Genomic DNA, 19,688 nt, shown 5'->3' on the forward strand with positions numbered 1-19,688 from the left:
GCATCCCTCTTGAATCTATCCCCTCTCATCTTCAATGCATGCCCTTTGGTATTAAACATTTCAACACTGGGAAACAGATACTGTCTGTCCACTCTGTGTCTCATAATCTTGTAAACCTCTGTTAGATCTCCCCTTCACCTCCAGTGCTGCAGAGGAAACAACCCAAGTTCATACAGCATCTCATAATAGCACCTGCCCTTTAAACCATGCAGCATCCTGGTGAACCTCTTCTGCACCCTTTCCAAAGCTTCAACATCCTTATAGTGGGTCAATCACAACTGTACGGAACACTCAAGATATGGCCTAACCAGAGTTTTATAAAATTTTAACACACTCTGACTTTTGAATTCAGTGCCTCAACCAATAAAAGCAAGTATTCCATAAGCCACTTTAATCACCTGATCAACCTGTGTAGCTGCTTTCAAAGAGCTATGAACTTGGATGCCAAGATCTCTCTGCTCAGCAGCACTATAGGATCTTGCCCTTAACAGTGTACTGTCTCCTTGCATTTGCCCTAGGGAGGTGCAACACCTCACATTTATCTGGGTTAAACTTCATCTGCCATTTCTCAGCAATATTTGCCAATCTTCTGCACTATCCACATCTCTATCAATCTTGGTATTATCCACAAATTTACTAACCCACCCATCTACTCATCTAATTTTTCATGCAGGTTATTTACATACATCACTAACAGCCGAGGTCCCAGCACAGATCCCTGCAGAACTGTACTGAATACAGACCTTCCCCTCGAATAAGTCCCTTCAACCATTGCCCTCTGTCTTCTATAACATGCCAATTTGCTGCAGATCCCATGCATCTTGATCTTCTGGATTAGCCTTTCATGAGGGAATTTACCAAACTATTTTTTTAAGTCGGTCACGAGCCTTTGTGGCCCTTCAGGCTGGTGCTTATGCTGGTTTCCAAATTTACCAAATGCCTTACTAAAATCCATATGGACTATCCACTGCCCAACCTCATCAGTATCCCTCGACACCTTGTCAAAAACCTCAAATCAAGTTGGTGAGGCACAACATGCCATTCATATAGTTCTCCCTAATAAGGCTATGGGTTTCCAAATGCTCGTATATCCTATCCCTCAGAATTTTCTCCAGCAATTTCCCTACAGCTGACAACTGTCATGAGATTCCCCAGTCTATAGTTCCCAGGATTTTCCCTTGTTTCTTTTTTTAGCAAGTACATTAGCCACTTGCCAGTCCTCAAGAAACTTGCCTGTGGCTTGAGAAGACACAAAGACTGATCAAGGGCCCAGCAGCCTAGTCTCTTGCATCCTTCAATAACCTGGGGTAAATCCCATCAGTCCCTGGTGATTTGTCCACCTCAATGGCTAAGAGATAGCTTTTTAGAACAGTTTGTCATTGAGCCTTCTAGGGGATCAGCTATACTGGATTGGGTGTTATGTAATGAACTGGAGGCGATTAGTAAGCTTAAGGTAAAAGAACCCTTAGGAACCAGTGATTACAATATGATTGAGTTCAACTTGAAATTTGATAGGGAGAAAGTAGTCTGATGTAGCAGTAATTCAGTGGAGGAAGGGACATTACAGTGGTATGAGAGAGGAGTTGACCAAAGTAAATTGGAAAGAGCTGCTGGCAGAGATGTCAGCAGAGCAGCAATGGTGTGTGTTAAACTGGGGAAAAATGAGGAAGGTGCAGGATAGATGTATTCCAAAAATAAAGAAATAATCAATTGGTAAAATAGTACAAACCTTGGCTGATAAGACAAGTCAAAGCTGTTGTAAAAGCAAAGAAAGGGCATACAACAAAGCAAAAATTAGTGAGAAGATTGAGGATTGGAAAGTTTTTTAAAAACCTACAGAGAGCAACTAAAAAAAATCATTAGTAGGGAAAAGATGACATATGAAAGCAAGCTAGCAAATAATATCAAAGTGGATAGTGAAACTTTTTTTCAACTATTTTTTCAACTTTTAAAAATAAAAGAAGTGAGAGTGGATATAGGATTGCTAGAAAATGAGGCAGGACAAATATTAAAAGGGGACAAGGAGATGAACTGAATGAGTATTTTGCATCTATCTTCACTGTGGAAGATACTATCAGTATGCCTGATGTTGTAGTGTGTGAAGGAAGAGAAGTGGGTGCAGTTACTATTACAAGGGAGAAGATGCTCAAAAAGCTGAAAGACCTGAAAGTACATAAGTCACCCAGACCAGAGGAGCTGCACCCTCGGGTTCTGAAAGGTAGCGTTAGAGATTGTGGTGGCATTAGAAATGATCTTTCAAAAATCATTGGACTCTGGGATGGTGCCAGAGGACTGGGAAATTACAAATGTCACTCCAATCTTTAAGAAAGGAGGAAGGCAGCAGAAAGGAAATTATAAACCAGTTAGCCTGACCTCAGTGGTTGGGAAGATGTTAGAGTCAATTGTTAAAGATGAGGTGATGGAGTGCTTGGTGACACAGGACAAGATAGTGCGAACAGCATGATTTCCTTAAAGGAAAATCCTGCCTGATGAACCTGTTGGAATTCTTTGAGATGATTACAAATAGCATATATAAAGGGGATGCAGTGGATATTGTATATTTGCTCTTGCAGGCGGCCTTTGACAAGGTGTCTCACGTGAGGCTGCTGACCAAGTTAAAAGTCCATGCATGGTACTACAGGAAAGTTACTAACATGGTTAGAGCATTGACTGATTGGTAAGAAGCAATGAGTCGGAATAAAAGGATCCTTTTCTAGTTGGCTGCCAGAGACTAGTGATGTGCTGCTTTTTATACTGTATATAGATGATTTAGATGATGGAATAGATGGCTCTATTGCCAAGTTTGCAGATGATATGAAGATTGGTGGAGGAGCAGGTAGTGTTGAGAAAACAGGTAGGATGCAAAACGACTTAGACAGATTAGGATACTGGGCAAGAAAGTGGCAAATGAAATACAGTGTTGGAAAATGCATGGTCATGCACTTTGGTAATAGAAATAAATGTGTGAGAAAATCCAGGAATCTGAGATGCAGAGGGACTTGGGAGTCCTTGTGCAGAACACCCTGAAGGTTAACTTGCAGGTTGAGTTGTTGGTGAGGAAGGCAAATACCATATTAGCTTTCATATCAAGAGGTCTAGAATACAAGAGCAAGGATGTGATGCTGAGGCTTTTTAAGGCACTGGTGAGGCCTCACCTGGAGTATTGTGTACAGTTTTGGGCCCCTCATCTTAAAGATGTGCTGGCATTGGATGGGGGTCCAGAGGAGGTTCAAAAGGATGGTTCCAAGAATGAAAGGGTTATCATCCGAGGAATGTTTGATGGCTCTAGGTCTGTACTCCCTGGAACTGAGAGGGATGGGGGGGGGGGGATCTCATTGAAACCTTTCGAATGTTGAAAGGCCTAGTCAGAGTAGATGTGGAAAGGATGCTTCCTTTGGTGGAGAGTCTAGGTCAAGAAGGCACAGCCTCAGGGTAGAAGGACGCCCTTTCAAAACAGAGTTGCAGAGAAATTTCTTTAGCCAGAGTGTGGTGAATTTGTGGAATTTGTTGCCACGTGCAGCTGTGGAGGCCAGGTCATTGAGTGTATTTAAGGCAGAGAATGACAGGTTCTTGATTGGACATGGCATCAAAGGTAACGGGGAGAAGGTTGGGAACTGGGGTTGAGGAAGAAATTTAAAGAGAAGGATCAGCCATGAATGAATGGCGGAGCAGACTCGATGGGCCAGATGGCCTAATTCTGCTCTTGTGTCTTATGGTCTTAAGATCTTAGACCCAATACTTCCTCCTCCTTGACCTCTAAATGCCCAAACGTACTTAAGCACACAGCACTGATCTCCTGGTTTTCTATATCCTTTTCCTTGGTAAATACTGAAGCAAAGTGCTCATTAAATACCTCATTCACATTCTCTGCATCCAAGCAAATGTTTCCCCCCACCTTATCCTTGAGTGGTCCCCCCTCCCTAGATAGCTTCTTGCTCTTGATATATGCATAGAATGCCTTGGGATTCACCTTAATCCTACTTGCCAAGAACATTTCATGACCCCTCTGGGCTTTCCTCATTCACTTCTTTCATTCTTTTCTGGCTTCTTTATACTTGATGCTTCATTTGATCCTAACTTCCAAAGCTTTACATCCATTTCCTTGTTGACTAAGTTCATCACTTATTATTCAATCCATCTATTATTTTTTCATCCCTGTCCTCCTTAACAGAAACATACCTTTCCTGTACTTTGTAAGTTGACCTTTAAACACCCTCCGCATGTCTGATGTGGACATTACAGAGAAAAGGTGTTCCCAGTTAATGCTTCTTACTGGGTTGATGACCTTGTAATTTGTCTTAGTACAGTTTAAAACCTCAAGGACCATACCTATCCTGTAAGTTGAGAAGTTGTGGTCACAGTTCCCTAACTGAAGGTTAGTCACTTTGCCAAACTCATTACCCAACACCAGGTCCGGTCCAGCCTGTCCTCTCATTGGATCATCCACATATTGATTTAAAAAATTATCCTGAATCCACTTAAATTCAGCCCCACCTTAATCCCTTAGACAAAGAAGGTCCCTGTTTATATTCAGGTAGTTGAAATCCCCCATGACAACAACTCTAATATTTTTACAAAATTTCCTTAATCGCATTACATGTTTGTTGCTCAGTGTCTTAGTGGCTATTAGGGGGTCTGCAGTACAATCCCATCAGTTGATTGCACTGTTCCTATTCCTGAGTTCCACCCAAATTGTGCCTGACCTATCCATTATGTTTCCTCTGGGTGCAGCTGTGACATTGTCCTTGATTAGTAGTCCAACTCTCCCTCCTCTTTTACCACTACCTGTATCTTTTCTTAAACTTCAAAGACCTGGGATATTTATCACCCATTCTTTCCCCTCTCAACCAAGTTTCAGTCATGTCTACAACATTGTAGTTCCATGTATTGATCCATGCTCTTAATTTCATCTCCCTTGCCCATAATACTCCTAGCATTGAAATATATACACCACACTATCCAACCCATCATATCGACTTCAACTTTGCCTTTCAGTACTCTCCCTTGTGTCTACCTTCTGGTCTGATCTTTTCTTTACTGACTTGGAGCTCCAGCTCCCAGCCCTTGCAAAACTGGTTGAAACTCATCCCAAGTAACATCAGCAAACCTCATGGCCAGGATATTGGTCCCCCCTCCAGTTCACGTGCAGTCTGTCCCTTTACCCCTTCCCCAGAGAAGGTTCCAATTGTGGAAGTTGAATTAGGATAAAGTCACTAAGTAAAACTCTTTATTCAAATCCTCCGGGGCACTTCAGTTAGTTGCTCAAACAAAAACAGTCTGTGACTATTCCCGCTTGGTCCACCAACTAACTGGCAGTTCCTCTTACAGAAGATATAGTCATTCAGATACCTCCACACAAGACAGGCTGGAGCCAGACTTATCTATGTGCATGACAGTACCAAGAGACAAATTACAGAATAAGTATGATGGCTCACATACACAGAACATGCTGGAGCGGTCTTATCTATGTGCATGACTGCACAAAGAAATAGGGACCTTAACACTGTCTAACTCCAAGAAGAAATATGGCTCAGCACGTTTGTTGATCATCAGCAGTTTCTTAGAGGAAAAATATTGTTTAACTGGGCCCCATGTGCTACCTAGGCACTAAGGGTTCAGATGACAATGACGATTGTTTAACTGACCATGTTAACCCTTTTACATCCTTTAGCACAATGATCCAGGAACTTGAAGCCCTGTTATCTGCATCATCTCCGCAGCCACTCATTCAGCTATTCTACCACTCCATTACCACCTGCACTAGCCTGTGGCACAGGGAGTAATCTGGAGATCACAGTCTTGGACGTCCTTTTCTTCGACTTCTGTCCCAACTATATACACACTGATGGGACTTCCACTTTTCTGCCTATGTCATTAGTACCATGATGTCTGAACCACTACTTTTTCTGCCTATGTCATGCACCATGACAAACCTCTGGCTGATTTTCTCTTCTCTCTTCTCTCTCCCCCCCCCCCCCCCCAAGAATATCTGCAGCTGCTACATTATATCATGGACCATAGCACCCAGGAGGCAATACACCATCCTGGTGTCTGTTTTGTCGTCACAGAATTTCCTTTGTTTTCACTCCACCCTGCCCCCTCCTCCAACTATCGAGAGTCCCGTATAACTATCACACTGCCTGACTTTACCCTGTCCGGTCAAGCTACAGTGCCACCCAGCCTGGCTGCTGCTATGATCTAATGGGATATTCTTCCCCCCCCCCCCCCCCCGCCAAAGCAGTATCCAAAGAGGTATACTTGTTTGCGAGTGGAATGGTCACAAGAGAACCCTGCACTAGCTTCTTTATCCCCTAACCTCTCCTGGTGGTCACCCATCTACTGTCCGAAGCCTGTACTCTGGGTGTGACCAGAGGAAATAACAGGTAGGATAGACCAAGGAGTGTCAGTGGGTGTTTACTTGGATTTTCAGAAGGCCTTTGACGTGGTGCCACATAGAAGGCTGCTTAACAAGGTAAGGGCCCATGATAGATGAATCATAGTAACACAGACAGAAAATTGGCTGACTGGCAGGAGGCCAAGAGCGAGGGCTTTTTCTGGTTGGCTGCCAGCAACTAGTGGCACAATGCAGCAGTTGGTGTTAGGTCCATGACTTTACACATTATATGTTAATAGCCTGGGTGACAGATTTGATGGTTTTATGGCCAAGTTTACAGATGATACAAAGTTAGTTGGAGTGGCAGATAGTGTTGTGAAAGCAGCGAGACTGCAGAACATCAAAGCAAGGATGTATGCTGAGGCTTTATAAGGTATTGTTCAAACCACATTTGGAGTATTGTGAGCAGTTTTGAGTCCCTTATAGATGGGATGTGCTGGCATTGGAGAGGGTCCAGGGGAAGTTTGAGAATAAAAAAGTTAAAGTATGAGGAGCATTTGACGGCTCTGGGCCTGTACTTGTAGAAAAGGGTGGGGGGGTCTCATTAAAACACTCAGGCTATTGAAAGGCCTCATAAACATGGAGAAGATGTTTCCAATTGTGGAACCGAGGACCAGAGGAAAGTCTCAGAATAGCAGGGTGTCCTTATAGAGTAGAAGAAGAATTTCTGTAACCAGAAGGTGGTGCATATACGGAATTCATTGTCCAAGATGGCTGTGGAGATTAAGTCTTTGGGCATATTTAAAGGTGTAATTTGTAGGTTCTTGATTAATAAGGGTGTCAAAAGCTATAGGGAGAAGGCAGGAAAATAGGGTTGAAAGGGATAATAAATCAACCATAATCAAATGGTAGAGCAAAGCTAATGGGCCAAATGGCCTAAATTTGCTCCTCTGTCTTATGGTTTTATAGAAACAGAGAAACATAGAAGATAGGTGCAGGAGTAGGCCATTCGGCCCTTCAAGCCTGCACCGCCAGCCAGTATGATCATGGCTGATCATCCAACTCAGAACCCCGTACCAGCCTTCCCTCCATACCCCCCGATCCCTTTAGCCACAAGGGCCATATCTAACTCCCTCTTAAATATAGCCAATGAACTGGCCTCAACTGTTTCCTGTGGCAGAGAATTCCACAGATTCACCACTCTCTGTGTGAAGAAGTTTTTCCTAATCTCGGACCTAGAAGGCTTCCCCTTTATCCTCAAACTGTGACCCCTCGTTCTGGACTTCCCCAACATCGGGAACAATCTTCCTGCATCTAGCCTGTCCAATCCCTTTAGGATTTTATATGTTTCAATCAGATCCCCCCTCAATCTTCTAAATTCCAACGAGTATAAGCCTAGTTCATCCAGTCTTTCATCATATGAAAGTCCTGCCATCCCAGGAATCAATCTGGTGAACCTTCTTTGTACTCCCTCTATGGCAAGGATGTCTTTCCTCAGATTAGGGGACCAAAACTGCACACAATACTTCAGGTGTGGTCTCACCAAGGCCTTGTACAACTGCAGTAGTACCTCCCTGCTTCTGTACTTGAATCCTCTTGCTATAAATGCCAGCATACCATTTGCCTTTTTCACCGCCTGCTGTACCTGCATGCCCACTTTCAATGACTGGTGTATAATGACGCCCAGGTCTCGTTGCACCTCCCCTTTTCCTAATCGGCCACCATTCAGATAATTGTTTTCCTGTTTTTGCCAGCAAAGTGGATAACTTCACATTTATCCACATTAAATTGCATCTGTCATGAATTTGCCCACTCGCCTAACCTATCCAAGTCACCCTGCATCCTCTTAGCATCCTCCTCACAGCTAACACTGCCGCCCAGCTTCGTGTCATCCGCAAACTTGGAGATGCTGCATTTAATTCCCTCATCCAAGTCATTAATATATATTGTAAACAACTGGGGTCCCAGCACTGAGCCTTGTGGTTCCCCACTAGTCACTGCCTGCCATCCTGAAAAGATCCTGTTTATTCCCACTCTTTGCTTCCTGTCTGCTAACCAATTCTCTATCCACATCAATTCCTTATCCCCAATACCATGTGCTTTAAGTTTGCACACTAATCTCCTGTGTGGGACCTTGTCAAAAGCCTTTTGAAAATCCAAATATACCACATCCACTGGTTCTCCCCTATCCACTCTACTAGTTACATCCTCAAATAATTCTATGAGATTCGTCAGACATGATTTTCCTTTCACAAATCCATGCTGACTTTGTCCGATGATTTCACCGCTTTCCAAATGTGCTGTTATCACATCTTTGATAACTGACTGTAGCAGTTTCCCCACCACCGATGTTAGGCTAACCGGTCTATAATTCCCTGGTTTCTCTCTCCCTCCTTTTTTAAAAAGTGGGGTTACATTAGCTACCCTCCAATCCTCAGGAACTAGTCCAGAATCTAACGAGTTTTGAAAAATCATCACTAATGCATCCACTATTTCCTTAAGCACTCTAGGATGCAGACCATCTGGCCCTGGGGATTTATCTACCTTTAATCCCTTCAATTGACCTAACACCACTTCCCTACTAACATGTATTTTCCTCAGTTCCTCCATCTCACTGGACCCTCTGTCCCCTACTATTTCCGGAAGATTATTTATGTCCTCCTTAGTGAAGACAGAACCAAAGTAATTATTCAATTGGTCTGCCATGTCCTTGCTCCCCATAATCAATTCACCTGTTTCTGTCTGTAGGGGACCTACATTTGTCTTAACCAATCTTTTTCTTTTCACATATCTATAAAAGCTTTTACTGCCAGTTTTTTCTCATAATCTTTTTTCCCCTTCCTAATTAAGCCCTTTGTCCTCCTCTGCTGAACTCTGAATTTCTCCCAGTCCTCAGGTGAGCCACTTTTTCTGGCTAATTTGTATGCTTCTTCTTTGGAATTGATACTATCCCTAATTTCCCTTGTTAGCCACGGGTACACTACCTTCCTTGAATTATTCTTTTGCCAAACTGTGAAGGTATAATCAGTGAAGGTATAAAAAGTGATGGGCAAAAATACAGGTGGGATAATAAAGTGGTATCAAGAAAAGGTTGTGACTGTGCCAACATTCTTAATATTCACTCCAGTGGGACGAAGGGAACAGTAAGGAAGTCTTGAAACAAAAACATGGTGAAACTTACATAGCTTTGGTCTCCATGAGAAGTGTTGTGAGAATTCACTGCATGTGAATCCTGACTATCATATTGACCAGGACGTCATAGTAACTGCCTTGAATCCACTTTCATATTGAACTTGGACAATGTTCAATTTCATTTCTCGTTGTCTTAGTGTGTGCTGTCACTGCTTAAGATTGAGAATTCATTGAGGTTTGTCAGTTAAAAATCATTGGATATTGCGGAGGCACCGATTGTCACCAGCCTGCTCTCCTGAACAAGTTTGTGATGGTGAAGGAAACTAAAACATTTAGAGGAAAACAAGAGTTAGTGGAGGCATTTCAAATTCCACATGACAGCTCCTGAGGTTAGTGTTGGGTTGTTGTAACAGAGGCTACTGATTATCTCACTGCACCTCATCAAAATTGGATCATGTTGACCTTGTTTAAGATGAGGTTTGTCCATTTGTTTCCTCTCTTCTTCCATGACCTCTTATACCATGGCTGCAATTGTTCATATGTCAAGACATTTGTAACGGGATGCTAGAACTTAAAGGATATGAGCAGTGTAGTTCATTCTGGGAAGTTGAAGTTTTTTTCCTACAAGTGAAAGCTCATTGCTGTACTTGAGGAAAATCTTTGTTTCTAGGTCATTTGACTAACAGAAATATTGAGCTGAATGGAGCCAATTACAACTGAAAGGTATTACTGGTGTTCAGTAGTTGCAGACTGCAAGGTTCTGTGCCTTGTCATCAGTCCTTGCAGTTCTATGCCAGCTAGATTGGTGGAAGATCAGAATCCCCTTATTTGATTCCCAAAGTGAAGATTATGCAGGAAAAGGCAAGTTTTTTTTTAAATTTATAAACACCTGAGATATTTTAGTTGTACTTTGACAAAAGTACTTGTCTTTAAACCTTAACAGAGGCATTTCAATTCTTACTGATCCTCAGTCATGCTTCTTGCCAAATGATGTCAGAGCATTCCAGAAGCAGAATCTCGGTCTGACAAGAGGGAAGAGGCATGGATACGAGACCATAGTGACAACATGTTTTAAGTATAATTGAATCTATGCTTCTGTGTCAGGGTGTGTGGGCACAGAGAAAATTATAAGGATTTAGTCTGAGTAGTTGGGCCAATTGAGTATGATTCTGATATGTTACCAAATTTTCCTTGATATGCTTGCTGGTGATAGGCGACCATGCCCTCAGCTATAAACTTCAATGACAAACGTAACTCTTGGGGGTGGGGAGGGGGTAGAGGGGGAACAGTGCAGTCTTTGTTTAACACCCAGACAGTTCATTATGGTATTTCTTTCAATATTTTTTATTGATTTTGATTTCTATAGAAGAATAGAGTTCAAGAGAATACATATTATAAAACCATCAAAATATAATACCAGATACAGTATATTGAATCACATTAACAAACTCCTTACTCTATGTTCATATGGATTAGATTAGTTCGTATATTAGAATATAAACAATTTTATTAAGGATAAAAAAGATCTACACCCACTACCAAAGCCGAAGCTGTTTGTGGTGGGGGAAGAAAAAAGAAACTTATCAGATAATAAAATATACTATTTACCAACTTTTGTACTTTAACAAGAAGTCAAAGATTATGAAAATAATTTAAAAACTTCCCCCACAAATTTTGAAAATCTTGGTTAGATTCAGAAATTGAGCAACGAATCTTTTCTAAATTTAGGCATGCCATAACATCCTGTAACCACTGAGAGTGATTAGGTGGAACAGCATCCTTCCATTTAAACAAAAGTGCCCTTCTCGCCATAAGAGAGATAAAAGCCAAAATGTGCAGATCAGATGTCTTCAAAATGGTATCTTTACTTCCAACAATACCAAATAGGTCAGTCAAAGGATTAGGCTTAAAATTTACTTTGAAGAGTACAGAAAAAGTTTGAAATATTTCCTTCCAATAATTCCGAGACTTGGGCAAGTCCAAAACATATGAATAAATGAAGCCTCTCCATTGTTACACCTATCACAAAAGGGAAATGTATCTCTGTAAAAATGAGATAGTTTATCCTTGGTCACGTAAGCCCTATGAACCACTTTAAATTGTAGGAGGAAATGACGAGCATATAGCGATGAAGTATTAACCAATTTAAAAATCTCATTCCAAGTTTCTTCTCATTATGGTATTTCAAAGATTCAGAGTGCATTTATTATCAAAGAATGTATAAATTATATACCTTGAAATTTGTCTCCTTACAGACAATTGCAAAGCAAGAAACTCAATTAACACAATTTTTAAAAAAGAACAAAAACCACTGTGCAGAGAGGGGGGACACACATAGTGCAAACAGTAGAAGCAAGTGAACAACATTCTGAACCAGATGGAGTCCCACCCAGAGCAGCCGGAGTAGGCCCAAGCCTTGGTCCCCAGTTCATCACACCAACTGGGCAGAAAAACACCGCAGCCAGATCAGTTCACAGCCCCTCTGCCAGAGAGAAAAGAATAAACATTCACAGGAGAGCGACCAAAACCAGCCCGACCCTCATCTTTGTACACAACACTGAAGGTTCCAGTCTACTGCACTAATGTTTAAATTGTCCAAGCAATGAGAAGTGCCATGTTCCATGCCCTGCCTAAAGCCATTCTCATTCTTGCCAAATTGGCTGAGCACTTGGAGCAATCCAACCTCACACGCAGGTTAGGTGGACGGACATCGAAACTCTTCTGCGTTGATTCCTCTCCAAAATGCTCACTCTATTTCCAGTGCGGCTTTATCACCAACTCCATTTGTGAATCTGGCGGCCTGAGCACTTCGTGCCTAGCAATACCCCAGTGCGATTCGTCCTCCAGATCCGCCTCTCCTTCGCCTGCCTCCTCACTGTTTGCAGCAATAGTTCACCACAATTTCCTTTATGAAAGATGTTATAAGTAGTCTTTTCAGTCTATTCTCTTGCCTTGTGATTTACCAGCAAGCTGTTGCATATCTTCAGTAATGCCATCTTAAACCAGATGATGTCCCCAGCTTTAGGAAAGATGTTGGTGTTTCTAATCATTTCTCTGTCCCTAGCTTGATTGCTGTAACACAGGTGAGTCTGAACATCTTCGTCTGGGGTGAGGAAGAAATGAATATCCACTGTAATCCAGTACATAAGACAGTAACTCAAAACTGTCAAAAGTGCTAACCAACTGCTGCAAATTAGATCTTGGCTTGGCCCTCAACAGACCAAGTTAGAATGTGGTAGACCAGAAAGGTGGTAATTTCTTTAGATCTTTCAATTGAGAGGACACAATACTGCATTGTTGCTGTATTTCAATGGAACTAGTGTGAATACTGTTTCTCAATTTGCATAATCATCACTGTCCATACTTTATCAGTGTGTGAATGTGTAAGAATTGTGTGTATTTCAGCAATTTCCTTGCCAATATGTTCAAATTGAAACTAATTTCCCATGCAAATGACTTAAAATTTGCAGTTTGGCAAATGTACGGATTCCAGTGTTGAAGAAATTACTTTTCCAAATCTAGTGTTACTAATAGCTTAATTAGTAACACTCTTTGCATAGTAATCACTGCTCTTCTGCCTTTACACCCACGCCTCTGGTTAGGGAGAGATCAAATGCCATCTATAAATTTGCCAATTGCACAACTGTTGGCAGAATTTCAGGTGGTGATGAGGAGGCAAACAGGAGTGGGATAGATCAGCTGGTTGAGTGGTGTCATAACAACAACCTTGCAATCAGCATCATTAATACCAAGGAATTGATTATGAACTTCAGGAAGGGAAAGTTGAGGAAAAAACACCAGTCCTCATCAAGTGGAAAGGGTGAGCAGTTTCAAGTTGCTGGGTGACAGCATCTGAGGATCTGTCCTGGGCCTGACATATTGATGCAATGACAGAGAAGGCACAACAACAGCTATATTTCATTAGGTTGAGGAGAATTGGTAAGTCATCAAAGACGCTCGCTAATTTCTCGAGGTGGCATTCTTTCTGCAGTACAACTGGTTGTGTCACTGTCTGGTATGGAGATGCCACTGCACAGGGTTGGTAAATGCTGCAGAAAAGTGTAAACTCAGTCAGCTCCATCCCGGATGCCTCAAAAAGCCAGCATCCATCATTAAGGACCCCATCAGCTTGGGCGTGCTATCCTCTCATTGCTACCATCAAGGAGCCTGAAAACAGTTTTTCAGGAGTAGCTTTTTCCCCTCCGCCATCAGATTCCTAAATGGACAATAAACCAGTGAACATGTCCTCAGTATTTATTCTCCCCTCTCTTTTTGCACTAATTATTTAATTTAGTTTTATATATGCTTATTATAATTTATAGTTGTTAATATGCATTGTAATGTACTGCTGCTGCAAGATGACAAATTTGGTGACGTGCTGGTGGTGATAAAGCTGATTCTGATTAATAATTAGGGAGAGGAATCCAAAGTTTTGTTTGGCAGTGTGGAGTTACAGGTTTTCTTAAAACAATATACAACCTGAGCACAGATTCGATGTGGTCAAAATTTAGTTGTCCGAGGCCAAACAGTAAATTCCTATAAATGTAGTTAATGAAAAGTAAGGTCATACTGTAATTTCCAGGAAACCCGAAAGCTCTCTTTCTCTCTTCATTTTCATCACTTGTTCTTTTATATCCATTCAACAAATCTTTCTCCTTCCCATTGCCTTAGCCAGCATCATACATTAATAATTTGAGTTTATTTCTCAATTTATCGAATTTTTCACAATTCCGATTGCCTTTTATTTTGCTGATTGCATTTTCCTCACACAGGACAAATGCCAGCATTTGCAATGTATTGTTTTTATTTTGTAGCAAATGTTAGTAGATGTAGTCTTTTGACAAACAGTGCAAGATCTACTTGCATTACTTTTTGATAATTTATTTGCTCTTTGTTGCATATAGTTTTGCCAGTTAGGAGCCTGGAAACATGCATAAGTCCCTCACTATGGTAGCAGAAGAGTTTTTTTTAATTGTTTTCTGTGATTTGTAAATCTAAGCATAGAATTCAAAAAGAGCAAGTAATTTTGAACTTGTTTATGTATGGTCCAGATATTTGGCTTCACATAGGAATAAAGAGAATAGATATATGAGGCACAAAATCATGACTGAAGGCAACTTTATTATTTTGTAACACAAAAGATGGAGGAACTCTAGCAGGTCAGGCAGCATCCATGGAAATAAACAGCTGATGTTTCCAACTGAGACCTTTCATCAGGACTGGAAAGGTGGGGGGGGGGTTTGGTAGAATGGGCGAAGGACAAGCTCGAAGCTCAAAGTACATTTATTATCAAACAATGTATAAATGATGCAACCTTTAGATTTGTTTGCTCCCAGGTAGCCATAAAGCAAACTGAAAGAACCCAATTAAAGACCAAAAAAAAGACCAACCTCTCATACACGAGGAAGAAAAAATAAACACAAATCATGCTAACAATTAATTGAAGGGAACAACAATCCAAATCCCGGAGTAAGCCCGAAGTCTCACTTACCAGTTCATCACATTAACGGGTACTGAATACAACAGCCAAGACAGTCTTCATGGCCTCCGCCATAGAAAGGAGTGACCATCGCAGAGAATGAGCGTAATTGGCTCTCGCCCTGCGTTTATGCTGTCAAAGTCAATCCCATGTTTTGCGCCAATGGCTTTTGGGACTGCCTGGTGAAGGAAGCTTCAACATTAGAGGAAAATAATTTTAAGAAAGGTGAAGATCTTACTCTAAGTAAGAACTGGAATTCAATTGTAAGCAAGGTGGGACAGCGGAAATCGGATTGGCTGAGGACTAACCAATCTGGAGGGACGGATGAAGGGGCTATATATACAACTGGACTCAACATGTCCAAGCATCATCCCTGATGATGACAGCAGAGTTTGCCATTGAAATGGGTAAAATCGGTTATCTGTACCAGCTAGAAGCCCAAGAAGAGTTTATTTATCAGAAAGCTGTCGCACACGATTGGTAGTGCCATCTTAACTGGAAAGTTGAAATGCAGAAAAGGTAAAGGAATGGAGAAGGAATCTGATGAGTGGACCATGGTAGAAATGGGTACCAGAGAGAGGTGATAGGCAAGTAAGGAGAAGAGCTAAGGGGGGGGGGGGGGGGGGAACGACACAGAATGGGGAATTGAGGGAAGGGGGGACGGATTACTCCAAATTGGAGAAATCGATGTCATGCCATCTATCACCTGCACAGGCATTGAATTTCAGATTATAATTTTCCCAGGGCTAAAATGGCTAGCACGAAAGGGCACAGTTTTAAGGTGCTTGGAAGTAGTTACAGAGGAGATATCAGGGGTAAGTTTTTTTACGCAGAGAGTGGTGAGTGCGTGGAATGGGCTGCCGGCAACAGTGGTGGAAACAGATATGATGGGGTCTTTTAAGAGAATCCTGGACAGGTATATGGAGCTCAGAAAAATAGAGGGCTATGGGTAACCCTCAGTAATTTCTCAGGTAAGGACATGTTCGACACAGCTTTGTGGGCTGAAGGGCCTATATTGTGCTGTTCTGTTTCTATGTTTAATCATTTGATCGTCTTTTCAAAAAAAACAAGGAACGAGGACTGTGATTGCTCAACTCAAATGCTTTAGGCTTGAGTCAGATGGTCTGATTTTGTGCTATTGTAATTAATTTGAGTCCAAATTGTAATTAAACCTTAAATCCTACTGCATTGATGTTTTAAAATTTTTTGTAAACCGAGGTCTGATTACATTGACTGAAATGTGATGTTTCATCAAAATTTCAATCTTATTCTATTTTTGTCTTTTGTTTTGAAGGGACACAGCAGGTCAAGAGCGATTTCACACCATTACCACTTCCTACTACCGGGGAGCAATGGGAATCATGCTAGTCTATGACATTACAAATGCAAAAAGCTTTGAAAACATCAGTAAATGGCTGAGGAACATAGATGAGGTAAGAAAAGAGTTAGAAGTTGATTATTGAAACAATTCTCTACCTGATGATCTAAGCTGAAGTTCATAACTTCTGGGGCTGAATCATTGAATATTTTTAAGCCTTTGATTAACAAATTTATTATATCTAAAGGAATTGGGGATTATGGACAAACAAGCCAGAAAATGGAGCTGCGGCAAAGATTCTTTTTTTTGCATAGTAGAGGAATTGAGAGTTATGGGGAATAAAGCAGAGATGGAGGTGAAAAGATGGAGATGAGTCACATCATGGCCAGATCAGCCACGATCGTACTGAATAGCAGAGCAGGCTCGATGGGCCAGATGGCCTACTCCCGCACTTATTATGTTCTTATCAGGCCTGCCATGAACTTGTGGAACTGTTCAAGGGGTTGTCTGGCTTACTCCTATCGCTAATTGTTTTGCCTGCAGACTTTGTTTTCAGCTACAGATGGTGAGGCAGTCTGATGCAGAACAGTTGCATTTTAAGGTTGGTGCTAATGCACAGATGTTATTTTTGATAATTTGGCTTTGGTATTTGTTTCTAAAGACTACATAAGCTACTTCAAAGTTAATTTTGCATAGTAAGGTAGGCATGTAAATAAAGTTGTACTGGAATTTGTAACAGCATTGAGTTTGTTTTTATGCTCATTATTCATTTTGCATTCTTGGCATCCTTTAAGGACAGTTGAATCATTGGAAGGAATGAAATTTCAGCTGATACTTAGTCCAAATATGTGCATTTGGAAAACCCTGGCAACTTTGTAGACTAAATTATTTATTTTTATTTAGAGGGACAGGTCACGGTAACAGGCCCTTCCAGCCCAAGGAGCTTGTGCTGCCCAATTAACTCATCAATTAACCTACCACCCTGTACAGCATTGTACTGTGGGAGGAAATAAGTACCAAGAGGAAACCCATGCAGTCAAGTGGAGAATGTACAAACTCCTTATAGACATCAGTATAATTGAACCCGGTTTGCTGGCATTGTAATAGCATTGTGCCAACTGCTCCACTACCATGCTACCCCTTATCTATTGTAGAGATCCCCAATTGGGTGCTTTTACTAAAAATCTTCCCAAATATAAATACAAAGTGAAGTTTCAAAGTCAAATTTGTAGAAAATGATTTAAAATTTTTATGATAGCACTTTTTACAATGAGTAATCAGTTATGTTTAAAGTCAGAATGTGTTTCAAACTTCAATGTATATGAAAATTAGTTTAAGTCTAATTATTGCAAGTTTTTGGCAGATCTTGTTAAATTTACCATGCTCAAATTTATGAAGATTTACCTCAATTTATATCTTCTACAGTAATTTATTTTATCTCCTTTGCACTATTCATGCTACAGAACAGATAAAGGCACTTGTGTCATAATGTATGATGTAATTTTATTAGAACGAACCATTACAATAGAACAATCTCAATTTTAATGTGTAGCCCCCCCCCGGCCACCCTCAGGGTCACTCAGCTCGCTGTCATCGAGGGAAACAGCCTCGGCCCTGGCAAACTGGGTAATTCGTTTGTGTGGATGCTGTGTGAGGTACCCCACCCCACCCAAATAACAGACAAAACACCAGATGCAATTACATGATATACAGTTTATAGATATTACTGGAACTATATAATTAAAAGAGAATAAAATATAAAAGGAAAATAAAAGGCGCTACACTTATCAAAGTTCAATCTCTTCGTGCACAAAAACCGTTGGAGCTCAAGGACCACCTTCACCCTGCGACCCCCTCGGACCACCTCGACCGGCTGCCTGGGACCAACAACGGTGGGCGACCAGACGCTCCACATGAGTCCGTCTCCGTCTCCTCGCAGAACATCCCGCTCGGGGTCCGACCCTGTTAGCGGACTCAGCACCTGGTCCATCCTCTGTCTCGCTCTCCCGCCTTCTGCCCCAAACCCCGCGCATACAGTATCTTCAAATACACCAAAACCATAACAACTATCCCAATTGGTTAATAGCACTCTCTTATCACACTCTAAAGCAAAAACAAGCTACTAGCGCAAACTTTCTCAGCGTTTAACACAACAAAGCCACATTCCCCAGATTAACATAACAAAGACACCATTTTAATTAGCCTCCGCAGTAACATAAAAGTCGAAACCCCCTTACAAATGTTACTAGATACACTGTATAAAATACAGCTATATAATTCAGTTGCAATATCATTCAAATTCAAAATTGAGATTTTCTTGTTTCCCCACCATTTTTAATTTGGAATGAGTTCCTGGTTAGCAGATGATAACTAAGCAGCATATTACAGGCCAGAAGATGAATCAAGCTTTCCATTTTGTTTTTTGCTACTGTTGAGAAGACAGATGCAGGATGTTTTGGTAAATTATACTTTGTACTTTATACTTCATTGTCACCAAACAGTTGATACTAGAATGTACAATCATCACAGCGATATTTGATTCTACGATATTTGGAGTGAACTCCAATTATCTAGGTACAATTTAAATACAAATATATTTTAATAAATGAATGTGCAGTTAGGAACACTACAAAATGTTAACTGGAAAGCTAGAAGAATTAAAATATTAAAAAGTAATGGTATAACTTGTGAATTTAGTCATGAAAATCTGTCATATACAAGGAAGACCATTAAATAGGGTGCAAGGACAAAACTGAATTGCGCATTCCATAACAGCAACTGGGAGTCAATTGTGATCAATTTCTGGGTAATTCAGTTACCCATCTTTAAATGGGTATAAATTGTTAATTTACTCCTTGCTTCTTCTACTTCAGTAATGTTTTTTTTAAAAAAAGTGTCCTTGTGGAGCTTTATTGCAATGAAGGTGGATGCTACTGAAAAATGCTCATGCAGATGAAGTTTCAGTCTTGGTCTTAATGTTCCGTATCTGTAATGGCAGCTAATGCAAAACTGAGAGATTGATTTGACTTGATCTGAGTTGTCACAGGAAGAATATCAAATTAAAAGATAGTTTTCAGCTCAATATAAAAGCTATATTAATGACACTGGGTATATTTAAAATGTCTTTGTACTTCTAATTGTTCAACTATAATATAAGGTAGAGTATACTGCATATTACACAGACAAAACTGATTTTGTTGTAAAATTAAGTTAATGACACAAACTGAGTAAGAATTCAATTTAAGATGCTTAATACTAGTTCAAGATCATACCAAATTCATGGCAATTAGGTTAAAGTACACATACTATATTCGTGATTCCATTAAGGAGTGTTTAATTATGAATAACTTAGTGTGCACTTTAATGTTTGCTTTCTATCTGTTTTATTATCTTAAATATTTCCTGATGGTCTGTCTTTAGCCAAT

The 19,688-nt window shown here is 40.7% G+C and overlaps 1 protein-coding gene across 1 annotated transcript in view; it reads left to right on the top strand.

The window, feature by feature from the left end:
- Window positions 1-19,688, top strand: part of rab10 (RAB10, member RAS oncogene family) — a 65,766-nt gene that overhangs the window by 35,893 nt on the left and 10,185 nt on the right. Inside the window, exon 3 of the mRNA XM_072251399.1 lies at window positions 16,240-16,378. Coding sequence (XP_072107500.1) covers window positions 16,240-16,378 — 139 coding nt within the window. The remainder of the gene's footprint in view (window positions 1-16,239; window positions 16,379-19,688) is intronic.

The sequence above is a fragment of the Mobula birostris genome, chromosome 2 (assembly GCF_030028105.1).
Source record: "Mobula birostris isolate sMobBir1 chromosome 2, sMobBir1.hap1, whole genome shotgun sequence".
Lineage (NCBI taxonomy): Eukaryota > Metazoa > Chordata > Chondrichthyes > Myliobatiformes > Myliobatidae > Mobula > Mobula birostris.